Raw genomic sequence first — 17,509 nt, 5'->3', positions numbered from 1 at the left:
TTGCAGGCCGCATTTATATACGTCATAATAATTATATATTTCGCGTAATTATCCAAACTAATGATTTTACAAAACAGTAAAATCTTCGATAAATTATTTAAATAAAGAAAATCATCCCAGAGCGGTAGGTTGATCATCACGGCTCTATACAAAATCGGCTGCTTAATCTACAAACCAGCCAAGTGCACTTTTGACCAAAAATGAGATTTTGAAAGCATTTTGTTATAAAGCATGTTTTCTATGCTCACACAAATTCCTATACCTATAAATAAATGTGTTATCGTTCTTCAAACAAAACAGCCAACTGAAGGTCCCAAATTTCCAATATCGTAAATGGAACAACTACGCCCTTTATATAAATTTACTTTCTATAAAAAAGCTAAAATAGTGTATTAATTCATAGTGCAGTTTATTTGTAAAAAAAATTGTTAAATTCTGCTCGATAGTTAAATTATTATGTTTTTTTCTCCTTCCTGAACAATTTGTTCAAATGGAGTTAGCCGGTTTGCCGATTAAGCAGTCGAAATGACAATGATTCCTGCCGGTCTATTCTATACACAAGGCGACTATCGACCGATAAAGTGATAGTATTTATTACATATGTATTTGTATTGAGGTATTATAAGTTAGCCATCTAAACAGTCAAAACTGTCTATCTCGCTCTAAATTTTATCACAGCGAAGAGAGGTGCTGTTAAAATATAGCACTTATTGCAACAATTACAACCAACTTATTGTAATTGTTACAATAAGTGCTAATACTTTGATACAAACCTACCCTAAGTTTGATAATATTTATCACTTTATCACTTTGGCGGTCGATAAGTATAGAATAGACCCACTGGTATTTATGAGGTTTGCAAATTTAGATTATGGTGGGATTGATTTTTGAAATGATTTGATGTGCTATGGGTGCCAAAAAATCAGATACAAAATCGGATCGGTTCGAATCTCGTCTGGAACATAGATTAAGTACCAATAACGAGTAATAAGTGTTTTGAAGTAATGAGGTTTCGCTGTGTTTAAATATTTCATGCGTTAACACAATGGACAAAAAAAAACATTTAATGCAAAATGTTTGGATGCTATAGGAAATTAAAGGAGTCATGTGGTCTAACACATTACGATCCAGCGTAATTGAATACCACTAATTATTATTGATTTTAACCCTTTTCTGCATAGTGTCGCAAATTTGCGACATTTCAAACTATTTCAATATAGCCAATGCCTGTGTAAATTATCAAATAATATCCTTTTCCGATGCCTAGAAAACTGTTTTACCATAAACATCCTACTTTACCGATTTTGTTTAGACATTTCAAGAAATAAAGCATTTCTGCATTATAGTCTCTGCATTTCTGCTGACAGTTGACGAATTCGTATGTACGCGAAAAAAATGTACAGAAGATTGAAATTGGTTGAATAAAAATATATACACATCAAATTTAATAAGGTGTGTACATTAGTTTTTTATAATTGTTATCATTTGGTTTTGTATTTTGTCATACTGAAATGTAAGATTTCCTAATGTCGTAAATCTGCGACACCACGCAGTAACATACGAAATTTAATGGAATTTTCGAAAAAAAAAATTATTATTTTTCCTTCATTTACAAGGCATCTTATACCAAGAAAAAATAAAAATTTTCAAGAAAAAAAAAACATGCAGTAAAGGGTTAAGTTAATTGCCTTTAATAGGCACAAAATTTTCCTAAAGGCAAATTCAATTTATTAAAAGTAGCTTCCAGACACCTTGGGCAAATTAAATATAGATAAATCACATCATGCTTTTAAAATAAGAAAAAAAACAGAAATGCAAATTTTATAAAGCAAAAAAGCACAATAATTAAGTAAACACTTAATTATTATTAAAATAATAAAATGTCATGCAATTTAAATATATATATAGTATTCATCATCGTCTTCTTTGGTGGATGAATGCTTCCACAAGCTTACAACGGTGACTTCAAAATGAAATACAGTACACTCTCAGTAATCCGCCGCTCGATTATCTGACAACTACTATAATCTGCCGTTATTTTTACAAGTTGAAAGCACAAAATCAAGCTCTATAATTCGCCGGTATTCGATTGTCGAATTCAGTAGTCTGCCGCGTACAAGTATACGGGTTTATTTTGGAAACTTCTCCTCCGTAAAACGTACGTTCATCGCGAAGAAAGTAATGTGCCAGGGAGGAAAGTGCCCAAGGACCGCATCACAATTACGTCGTGCTCCAATGCAACCGGGACACGCAAACTGAAGCTTTTGGTCATAGGGAAAGCCAGGAATCCTAAGCCATTCAAGAATATCTGCCTCACTGAATAACTGGTTATGTCAAGTAATTTACTCATTAATATTTGGTTGATAAACTTAGTTTATAAATATGTATAATTTAGTAAATACAGTTTGATTTTGATTATAAATAAAACCGTCATTTGCCACTACAAATTTCTCAAAAAAAAAAAAAACTATTTTTACGAAATACCTGTTTTAATTTTTACCATATTTTGTAGGTATGTATGCACTACACGTCTGATTTTTGGAGTGACAGATTACTGAGAGAGTACTGTACATTTCTATTAAGACACATCGTTGTGTATTATAAAAACAAATATCTATCTATAGACAATCAGTTAAATTAAATCCAACTTATTCCATACCGTTGGTGATGATTATTCCGCGCGGACTTCTGGCAGATGCCGGAGGCTTGCTGATAGGCGAAGCCCCGTTGTAAGGGTTCGTGTTTGCTGTGGGGGTACCAGGTAAGGAGTTGAGGCTGTGCGGGAGGCCTCCGTTGCTCGTGGGGCCGCTGTTCGGACCCGGGGAAGACGGCTGGTCTCCGCTCGGACTCTTCAAATGCTATAAGTAGATCATCGGTTATTGTATAACGAAGAACTATTAAAAGAGAAGGGCGAGAGCTATTCATAAAATAGAATATATTTAATATATACTACTACAAAGGCCATGAGGCCCAATGACAATAGTGTAGTGATAGAAGTGAAACAATCACAAACACCCAGGCTTTGAGAAAATCACGTAAATATAATGAGACATAAATATAATAATATATTGAACCCAGACCCCTTGGATTAAAGACCAGCGTCTAATATACCGAGCGAGGGCTGAATGTTCAATAAAATTGCTTCTCATATCAAAATATACCGCTTATGTGAGGGTGAAGATAAGGATGTTGTAATACAAATTCTTGTCTTGAAACCCTTGGAAACATTTAATACATTGGGTCCTTGTTCTGGATCGAACACACACAGAAAGAAAAAATTGCAGAATCTTCTTCCTCGACCGTATCCGCTCTTCAGTTAGAGCACATGGACACCACACGGCGCCTCCAAGAATCCCTGTCGTTCGCCAGTCCTATGCATCATCCCAGGTAATGATAAACAAAAAAAAAATGTTTCAAAATCATTGAAAGAATGTTGGCTTACCTGTGCATTTTGCTGGGCATCCATGGTCTCGGCAGCCACGAGACTGCTAAGACTGGAGGTAGAGGAGGTGAGAGATCCTCCCCCACTGGCCTTGGCCTGCTTTGCCGCATTCTCTATGCTCTCGATCAGAGACTTCACGCTTAGTCTGGAATCCTGCCGACTCACACCGCCTGGTAATCGGAATAAAATAAGATTGTAATAAACTATGTAATATATTATCCCAACTAGACTTATGAACTTTTGTTTATATATTATATATAAATTTTTCTTCCACCTCTTTGGTAAAAGTCAGTTAAGGAAGGGCTCACGCTTCTGGTTATAATATCATGGGTCCCAGGTTCAAATCTTGGCATTTATTAAAACAGTGGTTTTCAAACATAATATGAATCGTATTATCCGCGTATTAGACTTTGTCAGACATACGTTTTTGTTTTTATTGAAGTAGGAATACAAATTGCAGATCTTGCCCACGGTGGCCGCGCGGCTTGAGCGTTGGACTATCACACCGTGGGTCTCAGGTTCGAATCCTGGGTCTGGCAAGTACACATATTGTTTTTCAATTTGTGTTTGGAGTATAGACCTAATAGGTTGAGCTAGTGGCCAACATCCATTTCAGAAATCTGTTAATACAAACCTCGACCCTGTGGACGCCCTATGATCCTATTCATGGCCTCCACATCCTAAAACGGGCCCCCGACCTATCCCTAAGGTTAAAGCCAGTGTAATGTTCTACAACAGGAAGTTCAGGGTTCAGTGTATTTTTCGAGATTTTTGGCATTTTTAAATAAATCCACTTGAATTGTCGGCACTTGGTATCATCATTATTATGAAGCACTGATCGCGACCCCCTTTTGTGATAGCCAAGTAACCATCGCCATATCGGATAAATAGTCATTTTTATTAGTCAGGATACACACTAAAAATAATTATAAAATAAAATTCTCGTCGTAAAATAGCGCCGCGGGCGACTTTTTTTGCTATTAGAGTGAATTTGTGGTCTCATCTCACATAAGTGGTCGAACCACCATGCAGGGCCCCTCCTGCCTTGATCCTATTAGAATTGGACATGGTCAAAAGAAAGAAAAGAAAAAAGTTACATACCTTTATTATTCCGTCTCTGTGCCGTCTGCGAAGACATCATATCCTGGATGGAAGCGCTGGTCAGCAGAGGCAGGGGCGACGGTATCGGTGAGGGGGGTAAGATAGGGGGCGTCGGTGGCGGTTGGGGAGGTGGAGTGATCTCTTCCGACGAAGTCGGGGAGCGTAGGTTGGGCGACGCTGGCACTTGCCCGATCACGCTGCCTGCTGTAAAGTAAACCGAGATATATTTATTGATATTTTTTTAACGAGTAATGGTTGTTAGCCTTTCGCCCAACCTAATAGATGTTCGATCCGGATCAAACACAAATCAAAAAATGTGCAAATTTTGCCAGACCCATAATAATTAGAAAAGACTCAGACGCACGGGGTTTTTCTTCTATAGTTTGATAATGTCCATACCACTATCTCCACTTAACAAGAAAAGCATCATCAAGTAGACGTCTTCATGCGTGAGGGGATTTGGCTACATGTCTAAAAAAATTACAATCTGCGAAGTAAATGAAAAAAATAGAAATGGACAAAATACGATTTCGTGGTTACATATAAATTGTACGTAAAACATTTCACCGTGGCACAGTTCGCCGTGAGCTTTCTATCGGAAAGAGATGACTGTATACTCTACGGTCTCCAATTTTATCAGATTCAAATTGAATATTAATTCAATTTTCATAGCTGATTTTGGCAAAATTCATGAATTCAAGAATGAAAATCTAACCTAACAAATAATCCAGTATATCGGTTTCAAAAATTGTTTGCAGCTGGCTTCCTGCAAAGTTTAAACCGACAAAAACCGTGTTTTATTTACTTAGACATGAATTTTATGTCAGTACTATACGACCCAAAGAGGTTGGATGGTATTTAATAAACGGCCATATATTTCTGATACAACATTTCACGGTGAAGTGTAATACGGCGAACTGCATACGTACAAGTTTCCGGACACGCGATTTCGTATATAACGAAAAGGAAATTATTTGCCAATGAAAAAGATTGTAAAATTTTAAATACAGGATTTTTTATTAATTCTTTGCTGTGATATTCGGGAATAAATAAAAAGTACAATCCGCCGGCGTAACTCATTCAATTGGCTTAAAATTTGAGTTATATCGTATCTGACAAATTTCGTTTTGAAATCCGTAGGCGACACACATCCGGTTGACGTATCAGTTTCATATTTTGATAACAATTATTTTATTTATGTGGTTTATTTTTTAAAAACACAAAGTGTCTTTCTGAACAGAATAACTTTTTTAAAGGTAAAAATAATGCTATGAATGAATCTCATGAATCTAAAAATCACACCCATGCTGTTCAAGCCATTTTTGACAAACGGACTTTTATTGCATTTTTGTTTAAACAGTAGGATATACCAGTGGCGAAAGGTGGAGATAGGCTGGGGAGATTCGACATAAATAATGCACACTAAACTTTGTCAGACATAATATAATATATTACTTGTTTTCAATGAACTAAGATTATAAATAATTACAGATGGTGTTGGTTAGTTTCTTAAATTTAATTAAACCCTGCCTAACCAAATCGTAATCTATAAAATATCTAAAATTATTTACGGTTTAATGGCACAATTTAAGATATTTCATAAATGAATATTTTTTGACTATTATCTACTATGGTTTGGATTAGGCAGGGTTTAATTGAGTTTTAAAAATTAACAAATACTATCTACGCACTGTATTCTTAGTTCAATAAAAATGAATAATTACGACTGACAAAATTTAGTGTGCATTATTTATGTCGGAACTTAACAGCTCAACTCCACCCTTCGCGACTGCATTACACTATTATCATTGGGCCTCTTGGCCTGTTGTAGTATTAAAAAGAATATAAATAATATTGTATTTCGTTTATTTAAGATAAAATGAATGAGAATTATAATATTCCGACAGCTGTGGTTTTCGTTGCCGCCTATGGTTACAAAGCAGCTAAATTTGTCTACGAACCTGACCCTTATGAAATAGAATTGTAATGGATTGTCAAAACAAATGTGCGATTGCATAATATAAAATAATAGCAAAACAAACATAAAACACACATTAAAAAACATCACAAATGAAACAGATTTCTTGTACAGGTGAATGGCACTAGTCAAATGAAAATATAATTTATTGAAGACATTCAAAAACGGCACGGCTATAAATATCCTTTTAAACGTCAGTTCTGTTGTCCGTTCAGTCGAGGTTTCAGTTGCCAGGTCAGTTCGGAATCGGCGGTGTATATTTACGTATTTTTTATCCACTAAAAATGAATATTAATTATATAATTACTTTCTAAACATATTGGTTGGTGTAATGCAGAACCTATATTTAAAGAAATTATAATATTTCAATCCAAATTAGAAAAGTAGTATTAAAAATATGGCAACATACTAATTTACACGTCAATTTAACCGGCAACTCTAAAAATGGATACGATAACTGATAAAATCCATCCTGTCTCGTCTCCGTTTTGGTTTCAGTCGGCCGCTTCAGTTTTGCATTTACACATCAATTTAACGGACAGCTCGACGGAAATGGAGACTGATTGGATAGCAAAACCGATCGTTTAAAAGCACCTTAAGCATTGTCCCTTTCTTTGATAAATAGCCAGTACTCATCTGTCAGTGACGAGATATTTAATACGTTTATATGTGCCAGACGGGATCCAATGAAGGAGAACGCCGTCGCCTGGGACGTAGAAGAAAATGCCAGACACTAGCATGAGAATTCAAAGTGCATGCGAAAACAAAAATATAAAATATATTCCACACATAACATAGCCCCACGCACACGGAACACAATTACACAAACACGGAACACAACACAAAAGTGGAATAAGTACTACAAAAAAAATTGCGTTTTATTAAATTAAACAACAATACAATTCAAAACATGACAATAAAAAATACTTACTATAAATGTTATGTCACATGAACAAAACGAAAACACAATATATAAGCTTTGCACACCATCCACTTTTAAATTAGTGGATGATTCGTTTTATATTAGTATCAACCGAAATCGCTGTAATGTGTTTTACGTAGCCTTTTATTAAATAAAATCAATTTGTTCCTTCAAGCAATCGGCACAGTTAAGCAGAAACATCCAAATTCATTTGCAAGTTGGAATTTTTTTTTTTCCGACTATGTCCGATCCTAATAACATCATAACATGGACCTCCACAGAGTGGGCTTTGTATTAACAGATTTAGTTTTTACGAGAAATGGATGTCTGCCACTTGCTTAACCTACGAGGGTGGGTCAATAATTCCTTAGAAAAAAGCATTAAAACAGTTTTTATTTTTGTATTTTTTTTTTATTTCTCAACATAATCTCCTTGGAGCTCAATACACTTGGTTAGACGTTTCTCAATTTTTTTTAAACTGTCAGAAAAATAAGTTTTCGGAAGGTCCTCATAATAAGCATTTGTCCGATCGATGACTTCTTCATTTGAAAAAAAACGTTGTCCACTTAGCCATTTTTTTAAGTTTGGGAAAAGGAAAAAGTCACTGGGGGCTAAATCTGGCGAATACGGTGGGTGGTCGACCAATTCGAACTTCAATTCTTCAATTTTAGCCATTGATCGTAAACATGTGTGAACACGGGCATTGTCCTGATGAAAGAGGATTTTTTTCCTGTTTAAATGAGGCCGTTTTTCTTCAATTTCGTTTTTTAGCTGGTCCAATAAAAATGCATAATAATCCCCTGTTATTGTTTTTCCTTTTTCCAAATAGTCAACGAAAATAATTCCACGTGCATCCCAAAATACAGTAGCCATAACCTTACCAGCTGATTTTACGGTTTTCGCCTTCTTTGGACATGGTTCGCCTTTCGCAATCCACTGCTTTGACTGTTCTTTCGTCTCGGGAGTATAGTGGTGTATCCATGTTTCATCTACAGTCACAAAGCGACGAAAACATTCATCCGGATTGCGTTGCATGAGCGACAACAGGGCTTTAGAGGCCACCACCCTATTGCGTTTATTGTCGACTGTGAGCAAACGCGGCACCCATCTTGCAGAAACTTTTTTCATGCCCAATTTGTCATGTAAAATAGAAATGACGCTACCTTTTGAGATCCCTGTAACCTCAATTATCTCACTCAACTTTAATCTTCGGTCACTTAACACCATATCGTGGATTTTATTGATCATTTCTGGTGTAGTCACCTCTACAGGACGTCCTGAGCGTGGTTCATCCTTTGTTGATGTACGACCACGTTTAAATTCATTTAACCAGTTATAAATAGTTGCAAGTGAAGGAGCAGATATGCCGTGAACTAAATCCAACTCATTTTTTATTTCCTTTGCTGTTAACCCTTTTATATTAAAATGTTTAATAACAGCTCTAAACTCAATTTTCTCCATTTTTGTAAACAAGCAATTTTTTTTTTTAAATGTACGAGAAACACACAACAACCCGACCAATCTGATTGAAACTTCGCAGCATACTGAATCGGTAGTGCCGCTGCATGAAAACAAACCGCTTACAGTACTAGTCGCGCCACCTGTCGGCTTTTCTAAGGACTTATTGACCCACCCTCGTATCAGGTCCATACTCTGACTCACACAAATTGTAAAACAATATGTGTACTTGCCAGACCCAGGATTTAAACCTGGGACCCATAACGCTATCGAGACCGACGCTTTAGCCGCGCAGCCATCGTGGGTGTGTGATATTAATTTATATGGATTTCAAATGTTTTTCACACATGTTTAGGTAGTGTGAAACCTCTTCTCTAGTTTTCATTAGTCGAGCAGAGAGTCACCAGATAAAATTTCAATTAAATTTAGGGCGCATTTAATAAAAAAATAAAAATTTCAACGTGACCCGCCAATGTATTTACAATAATTAAACAATTTTAAGCGAAGGAATTCATCTCATAGCCAACCCATAAATAATAATATTATATTCAAACTGAGCCGAGCAGCACTTCTGGCAATTATAAGAAACTTTCTTAATAATTCCGCAAACATTTGAAATTTTAAAAATGGAACTGAAAAAAATTTAAATCACAACCATAATGTTACCAGTGTCAAATTATATCCTTGGTGCGTACAGTGAGTTCTCAACTTACGATGAACAAAAATATGATGCAATCGATTGCGTCATCTATAATTTTTTAAACAATGTGCAGTTGGTCATCCTTTGTATACATTCTCGACGGTGGTTTACTCGCGTTTTAAATTCGGAGATAGATCTTTGAAATCTTCGAAGGTACACCACGACGCCTCATTCAGCAAGCACTCACCTGTCATAATAAAATTTGACTTACGGCCATTTCAACTTACGACCTAGCTGACGGAACGGAACCCCGTCGTAAGTCGAGAACTCACTGTACCATCAGTTTTTATGTTGGTAATGATAGGTTGGATTTTTTCTGCTTAACTCTACACATACATATATATATTTACATACACACATATATATATATATTGTAAAAAATTGCAAGCATAAAAATGAGACGATGAAAGGTGTAATCCTGAAATAACGAAAATACGATCAATATCATTAAAATTCCACATAACATACAAATGACTTGTTATTGGAACTGGCATTTACATCATAGGTCCTTTCTACAATTTGAGTTATTGATATTTACAGATTATTCTTATCAGCTGTTATCTGAAGATAACAGTTATCTCAGATTTATATCCTGAAACAGCTGTCAACATCAATAATTCAAAAACCTTTGTTTCAAAACCATTATTAACATGATTTGATTGGAACCTTACAGTGAAAGCTTGCCAGATTTGAGTATCGGCCCATTACTGGTTTTGATTCTGCTGACGCACATGTCGTTTCTTTCCAATCGTTATATTACACCGCATATTAGAAAGGAGCAACGTGAGAATCATCGCAGAATCAAAACCAACATTATCAAACGCCCAAATTCTGAAAAATTCACCGTCAATTCAAATCATTTCAAACAGCACAAGAACACATTTCTTTCCATGGACACTCACAGAAGCAAAAATATTCATCCCGAACGTGTGCCCAACTTACGGTTCGGTTTGACCAGCTCTTGAATCATCGAACGAGTCGGCACAGAGATTCTCCTCTTGCTCGGAACGGATGATCTTCTACCAGAGGACTCGCAATCGGATAAATCAAAAGGATTCGAATCCTGACACTCTTCATTATTGCCAACGGACATCTCTAACACATTTTTAGATTCATTCGAGTCACTTTGTAAACCGCCCCCGTTTCCGGACTGATTAAGACTATTATTCAATTCAGAACAGTCAAAAGAGACAGTTTTAAAATTGAAAATCATTTTTGGCTCAGATACGATTCGTTTTTTATTCGAGTCTTTTCCAATATATCGTCTGAGAGATGTATTATCGCTAATTGGCCGTAATTTTGACGAATCGGGTTTAGAATTATCAGACGTTGCGCTCGGTGACCTTGCAAGAGTTACTGCGGATTTACGAGTCAGCACTGATCCATTTTCAATTTGAGAAAAATCTGAATTATGACGAATCGATACTTTATCATTCTCAACTTCTGATGATAACTTCGTTTCGTCTCCGTTATTCGTATCTTCCGATAAAATTGACGTTTCAATACATATATTTTCAACTTCCTGCTTAATTGTTCTAATACGGCTTTGCAAATCGTTCAAATCATTCGTAACGATACTGACGTCTCTCGATAGATCACTCAATTCGCTCGAATCATAAGTATTGTCACTCTGATTGCCGTAAGCTTCGTAAGTTCCAGACGAATAGTCAGAAAAACTCATCAAACTGTCAATACTGTCATTATTCGATACACGATACAATGGCGGTGAATCTGAGCGAGCTTTAAGATTCACCGAATCGGACGATGTAGAAGATAATTGTTTTAAATCAGTAACATTCTTCATATTGGTGTAAACAAAATCTTTCGATACAGGAGTATTATCATTGGATTTTCGGATGGGCCGTGCTTTTTTAAGCAAAAATGACGGTTTAGGTGATATCGGTACAACAAACTGTCGTTTGGGCACTTCCGGCTTCACTCCACCGGTCAAATTGCTGGAGTTTTTTCTTTGCATCGGAACAGGCAGTCTACGTGATGTAGTATCTACTGTCAACTGTAGATTGTCTGTCTTTGTGCCATCATTTTTATCAATTGTTTTCGGTACACTTCCGACACTATAACTCAATACAGACTCTATATCCGAAATGGAATAAGGTTCAGAATTAAGAATCGGTGAAAATAATTCTTTATTTCCAATAGAATTATCGGAAGTTTTCAGCTGTCCATCGGTTGGTATTTCACCGGGAAATACCCTTAATGGATTTCTGGATAAATTCGAATCCTTCACAACCGAATCCTCGTCAGTTTTGCCACGGTTCGACTTATCAGCGCTAGACGTAAACACATCATCTGAACCGACGATAGTAGAGTCACTGTTCATGATTTCGGTATCAAACTCCCATAGCGATAAATCTCTATTCAAATAATCTTGACTCATAGCCGTATCAACATTACAACTGAAAGAAGTCAATCTGTTAATATTCTCATGACTGAAAGCCTTTGGCTTTCCTCTGAAGTAGTCCAGTGAACTTTTACTGAAGATAGTTCTTCCTCTCTTCAAAGGATGACCGCTGGGCTTAAAGCCGTCTATGATATTGGACGCCCTCAAAGCAAATGACTTCTGTTTGGTCACTTTATGTTTATCGAAGATAAAGCCCGGTGAATTTTCACCAGTACTATCACTGTCAAATGCTTTGGGGCTATACGGAAAATCCTGACTGTCAAACTTACTTACGGCCACGTTTTTGTCGATGTTTAACGAAGAATCATTATTCAGTTTACTCGTCTGTAAAGTATCACGATACGTCAAATCGTCATCTAAATAATCCGCTTTGATAATCCGCGGTAAATCGACGGATTCTTGATAATTCTCATCGGTCGAATCTGACATAAAAGATATTCTATATAAATATCTATTCCGTATCTTCTCGAATTCGTCAGTCATCGGTAATATTTTGTCAGCTGATAAGTGCATATTTCCAACCTTCTCAGTTTTGTCAGCATACAATATTGACATATTTTTGAGGTTCTCATTTTTGTCAACGGATAATGGTGACATATTTCTGAGGTTCTCATTTTTGTTAACGGATAATGGCGACATATTTCTGAGGTTCTCATTTCTATGAGCAGGCGGCATGGACACATCTCTGACATTGTCGTATTTGTCATTTGACATCAAATTATTACGTGCGGACGATACGGAGATCTTTCCAACGTTCTCATATTTGCCAATGACGGGAAAATTATTGTCCACGCTCAATACTGATTTGTATGTATGGGCATCGGAAAAAAGTGGCGAAAATTGTACATCGGAAGGCGTTGAGATAACGGAGTCACGTTCGCTTCTGCCGTTTAGTGTCACAGAACCGTGTGACGTGTCACCTGATATGTGCAAAAATTGTTGACATTCAATATTATAATGGTACAATAATAATAATGTATAAATCGTGAACAACCATTATCCCGTATGTACTAAGTTAAGAAACCCTTTAGAGGGTTCAATTTGTCACAAAAATTCTCAATTGCTAAGTAAATTACAATAAGGATGAGTAAAATTTGAGTCCTGTGATAAAAAAAACCAATCAATCATTCAAGGCTAGTGATTAGTATATTTCAGTACCTACTAAAAATGTACTCAGTACTGTCCGAAAACAAGAAATCGGTGATAGCAGGAAGTCACTGTAGTCGCATACAGAAGATTTCTCAGTGACGTACCTGTCATGGCGGCAACGCGTGCATAATGTATCGGCTCTCCTTTTAGATGCGACTCTTTTTCTTCTTCGCAATAAACGAAATGTTTACTAATAATAATTCTAACATCGCTCCTGATCGTTATAGACATATTTTTATTATAAAAAGCTTCAAATTACGTAAATTGGTAGATTCGTACACCACGGGAGCGTAAAATGAAATGATAAATTTGGGGGCGTTCCTCATTTGAAAACGCAAGTGAGATTAGCTGCACTAAAGGAGACTCTCCGATCTGTATAATTAAATATTATTTGTGGTGAAACAGATTTGTCAATATCGCAGTAAATGGTTTTTTTAATAAGCTTGTGAATATGTGTGTATGTGCGTGCAATACCTAAAATTGACAGATTCTTGATTTCTTGACAGATATTAGGTGATATTGGCAGTTCACGGTTGGTACAGTATTACATTATATCAGTGTCGAAGGGTGGAGGTAGGCTGTGGAGATCCGACATAAATAGCGCACAATAAACATTGTCAGTCGTACTAAATTTGTTTTCGTTGAACCAAGAATACAAATTTCAGATGCTTTAAAACCTGCCTAAAGCTAAATATTCTAATCTATTACGGTTTGGTTTAGGCAGGGTTTGATTGAATTTTAAAACACCATCCGCAATTTGTTATCTTAGTTCAATTAATACAAATAAGTATGACTAACAACAAAGTTTAGTGTGCGCTATTAATGTCGTATCTCCACAGCCTACCTACACCCTTAGCCGCTGGTGTATATCCTAAATATTAAAATAACAAACATAATGATTATACATACAATTATTTACATCAATAAAGAAATAAATTTATCATGAATTACAAAATATATTATTAAATTTATTAGGCAATATCTGAAAGACTATAAATTTCAAAGCATTAAAACAGAGAAAAACATGTAGTATACAAAATTATTTCGGTGCATATCTTTGAATAAATCAAAACAATACATCAATGGGTTAATGCACATATATTGTATGTCCAGTTTTTACCGTAACATGAGTTATTACACGCGAAACACCCGTCTATATAAATACCGGTAGCGAAGGCTGGAGGTAGGCTGTTATGATCCGCCATAAATAGCGCATAATAAACTTTGTTAGTCATACGCATTTGTTTTTATTGAACGAAGACTACACTTTACATATGGCGTTGGTTAGTTTTTAAGAATCAATTAAACCCTGCCTAACCAAATGATAATAGTTTTGGTATATTTTGGGCAATACGACAAAATTGTGCACATGTTTTCATTCATACTTATTTGTTTTCATTGGATTAAGGATACATATTACACATATTACACATATTGTTGGTTCATGTCTTTAAATTCATTAAGCTCTGCCTAAAGCAAGGTATAATAGATAAAAAAAAATGTTATCGATGATTTAATTGCATACTTTTAGATATTTTAAGATAGACGAGTATTTTCAACTATTATCTATTATGGCTTGATTTCCACAGGGTTAATTGAATTTTAAAAACTAACCAACACCATCGCATCTATTCTATACACAAGACTGCTTTCGGCCGCTACGGCAGCTATCTAGGGTAGGGTTTTATCGAAGTATTAGCACTTATTGTAACAATTACAATAAGTTAGCCGTCTAAACAGTCAAAAATGTCTATCACGCTCTAAAATTTAGTATAGGCAAGAGAGGTGCTGTTAAAACATAGCACTCATTGTAACAATTACCTTTAATTAACCTAATTAACCTAATTAAACTAATTAACCTAACTTATTGTAATTGTTACAATAAGTGCTAATACTTCGATACAAACCTACCCTAGATAGCTGCCGTAGCGACGGAAAGCAGTCTCATGTATAGATCAGATTAGCATATTCTGTAAATTGTAGTCTTTTTTCGATGAAAACAAATATGTACGACTGACAAAGATTAATGTGCACTTTTTATGGCGGATCTCAACAGCCTACCTCCACCTTTCGCCACTGATAAACACTGTATATCCCTGAATGGGGTTTTTTGATAACATATCATCTTATTCAAACACATAACAATATGTCAATTTCGCTTTTCCTGATTACCTCAAAACGTACAAAACTGGGCTTACAACATTTGTGCAATAACGTATCAATACTGCTACATGCAAAGCTTGCTGTGGGGAGACATGCCATATTGGACAAAGATTAATTTAAAAAAAAACGCTAATAGCGGGTGTACTTAGAATGTTTTCATGTGAAACTACCACTCAATCGAACCAAACCTCCGTTAGGATAAGAAACAGAAAAATTCGGCTACAATAACCAGTGATAACTTTACATTGAAACAATAATTGGAGTGCTGAGGACTAATTAACTTCAAAGTTAACTGTGATTGTAAATTCTACATAACTGTTATCAACATTCTATACTTAAATCAGGTCTTGTTTTCAAATGTTTCATTATTACAATTCTAAGAAAAGAAATTGATATTTCTTTATATTTATTAGTGTTTTATACACATGAGTTCATGGAAAGTAATCTGATATTAGGACAAAAATGCAGTTATAACTTTTCATACAAAGCAGTTATGTATTGTAATTTGTACATATCACATTTCACTGTAGCACAGTTTACCATGAACTATCTTACCAGAAAGAGATGGTCGTATGGCATTTTGATAAAAAAATTACACGTCGTTCGTGGATCATTGCAGACAGTAATATTGTAAATATGCACTCAGAATATGACTAATTATCATTAATATACTAAATTAATTAAAGAATTTTGACTATAAATAGAAGGAGCCTAATAGTGCCTGTACAAGTGCATGGATTTACTTGCACTAATAGTGTGTATTTTAAACTTTTAAACGATCGCGATAATAACTGTTTACACATAAAAGTGCTGACGTGTCATTCTTTAAGAGTAAGCGAGACGCGATGTTGTCATTTTATGGTACTATTTGACAGGTCGTAAAAATTGGTTAACCTCAAAATGAGTGCGCGGTGTGGTTCGTTTTTTCACCGTCAGGTTCGTTATTATCGTTCTACTGCGCAGGCGTAGATATTGCAAAGTCCAATTGTCACATAAAAATTCAGAAGCTTCTGAACTTTTTTGACTCATGCATGCAATTTGCATGATAATACGTTTTTTCACGTGAATGTTTTTGTTATGGCAGCGATAATACGTACTGTCAATCCATATATGTGTAAACGGGGTATATAATTGCATTTCTAATTTACTTACCTACCTGTTTTCTTGTCTGTCGCTTGTATTCTGGTGGTTTTTGTTATGTTCTTTATTTAAACATGAATTTGATCTCAATACTATACGGCCATCTATTTCTGATACGACATCGCAGGATAAAATGTGATACGGCCAACTGCATATTTTCAAATTTCTCGACATATGTTTGAACCGTGTTTCACACATAAATAGGTACCTAACCTAACCCAACTTTCATCACTTGAACACATTTAATCCTCGCCCCCTCAATTCGTCAAATGAAACTGTATAAAGAATAGTATTGATGCCTATTACCTTTCAACTGTTCAATTTGACTCTCGAGGGATCGCACCCTCTCTCGGTGCACTTTGTTTTCGAGCACCAGCTTTTCCAGCTCTCTCTGGGCCTCTGTCTTGAAGTCGTTGGCCACACGAACCGTCATTAGGAGATCAGACTGGAACTGCTTCCATTCCACCGCCTAAGGGAAGAAGAAGAAAAATATGAATTTTTAATGTATACCAATAATTTTATTGGAAACTGAGGAAATGACATTTATGGTGTGATGCGGACAATCAGACAACACAGACCGTCTATATAAAAGATTGGTGAGTGTGCGTAGTGCCTGGAAATGCCGGAAGACGAAACCCGCGTCACAAAAATATTACTCAAATGTAAAAGTACAAACACAAACATTAATTACATTAGAATTTACGTTTGTTAAACAATAACTCCCACAATGCCCGAGCAGGTTGCGTATCGACCTGTAATTTCGTTGGTACCGTGTCAATGTGTGACCCAGAGTATGGAATTACTAGATTGAGCAAGTGGCTAACATCCATTTCTCGTAAAGATAAAAATCTGTTAAAACAACCTCCACTCTGTCGAGGACAATAATGATCTTCTTAGGATCGAAAATGGTAAAAATATATATTGTCACCTCAATACTACAACTAGATAACTCTGATTTGGTTATTGTTGGAAAAATGAAATTTAAACTTTACTTGATTAACATAAATCTAGGCTATAATTATTATATAAAATAA

The 17,509-nt window shown here is 35.6% G+C and overlaps 1 protein-coding gene across 2 annotated transcripts in view; it reads right to left on the bottom strand.

Moving 5' to 3' along the window:
• Positions 1-17,509, bottom strand: part of spdi (sperm antigen with calponin homology and coiled-coil domains split discs) — a 179,299-nt gene that overhangs the window by 8,947 nt on the left and 152,843 nt on the right. The window contains exons 17-21 of one of the 2 annotated variants that reach the window (XM_085950770.1): positions 16,782-16,944; positions 10,544-12,943; positions 4,544-4,747; positions 3,443-3,612; positions 2,660-2,858 (exon numbers count right to left, since the gene is read on the bottom strand). In XM_085950770.1, the coding sequence (XP_085806896.1) occupies positions 2,660-2,858; positions 3,443-3,612; positions 4,544-4,747; positions 10,544-12,943; positions 16,782-16,944 (3,136 nt within the window). The remainder of the gene's footprint in view (positions 1-2,659; positions 2,859-3,442; positions 3,613-4,543; positions 4,748-10,543; positions 12,944-16,781; positions 16,945-17,509) is intronic. The other variant, XM_085950771.1, reaches the window with a different exon arrangement.

Source organism: Rhyacophila brunnea, unplaced genomic scaffold (genome assembly GCF_057557595.1).
Source record: "Rhyacophila brunnea isolate RB1 unplaced genomic scaffold, BYU_Rbru_1.0 scaffold_23, whole genome shotgun sequence".
Lineage (NCBI taxonomy): Eukaryota > Metazoa > Arthropoda > Insecta > Trichoptera > Rhyacophilidae > Rhyacophila > Rhyacophila brunnea.
This window is presented reverse-complemented; position numbering and strand designations above follow the sequence as displayed.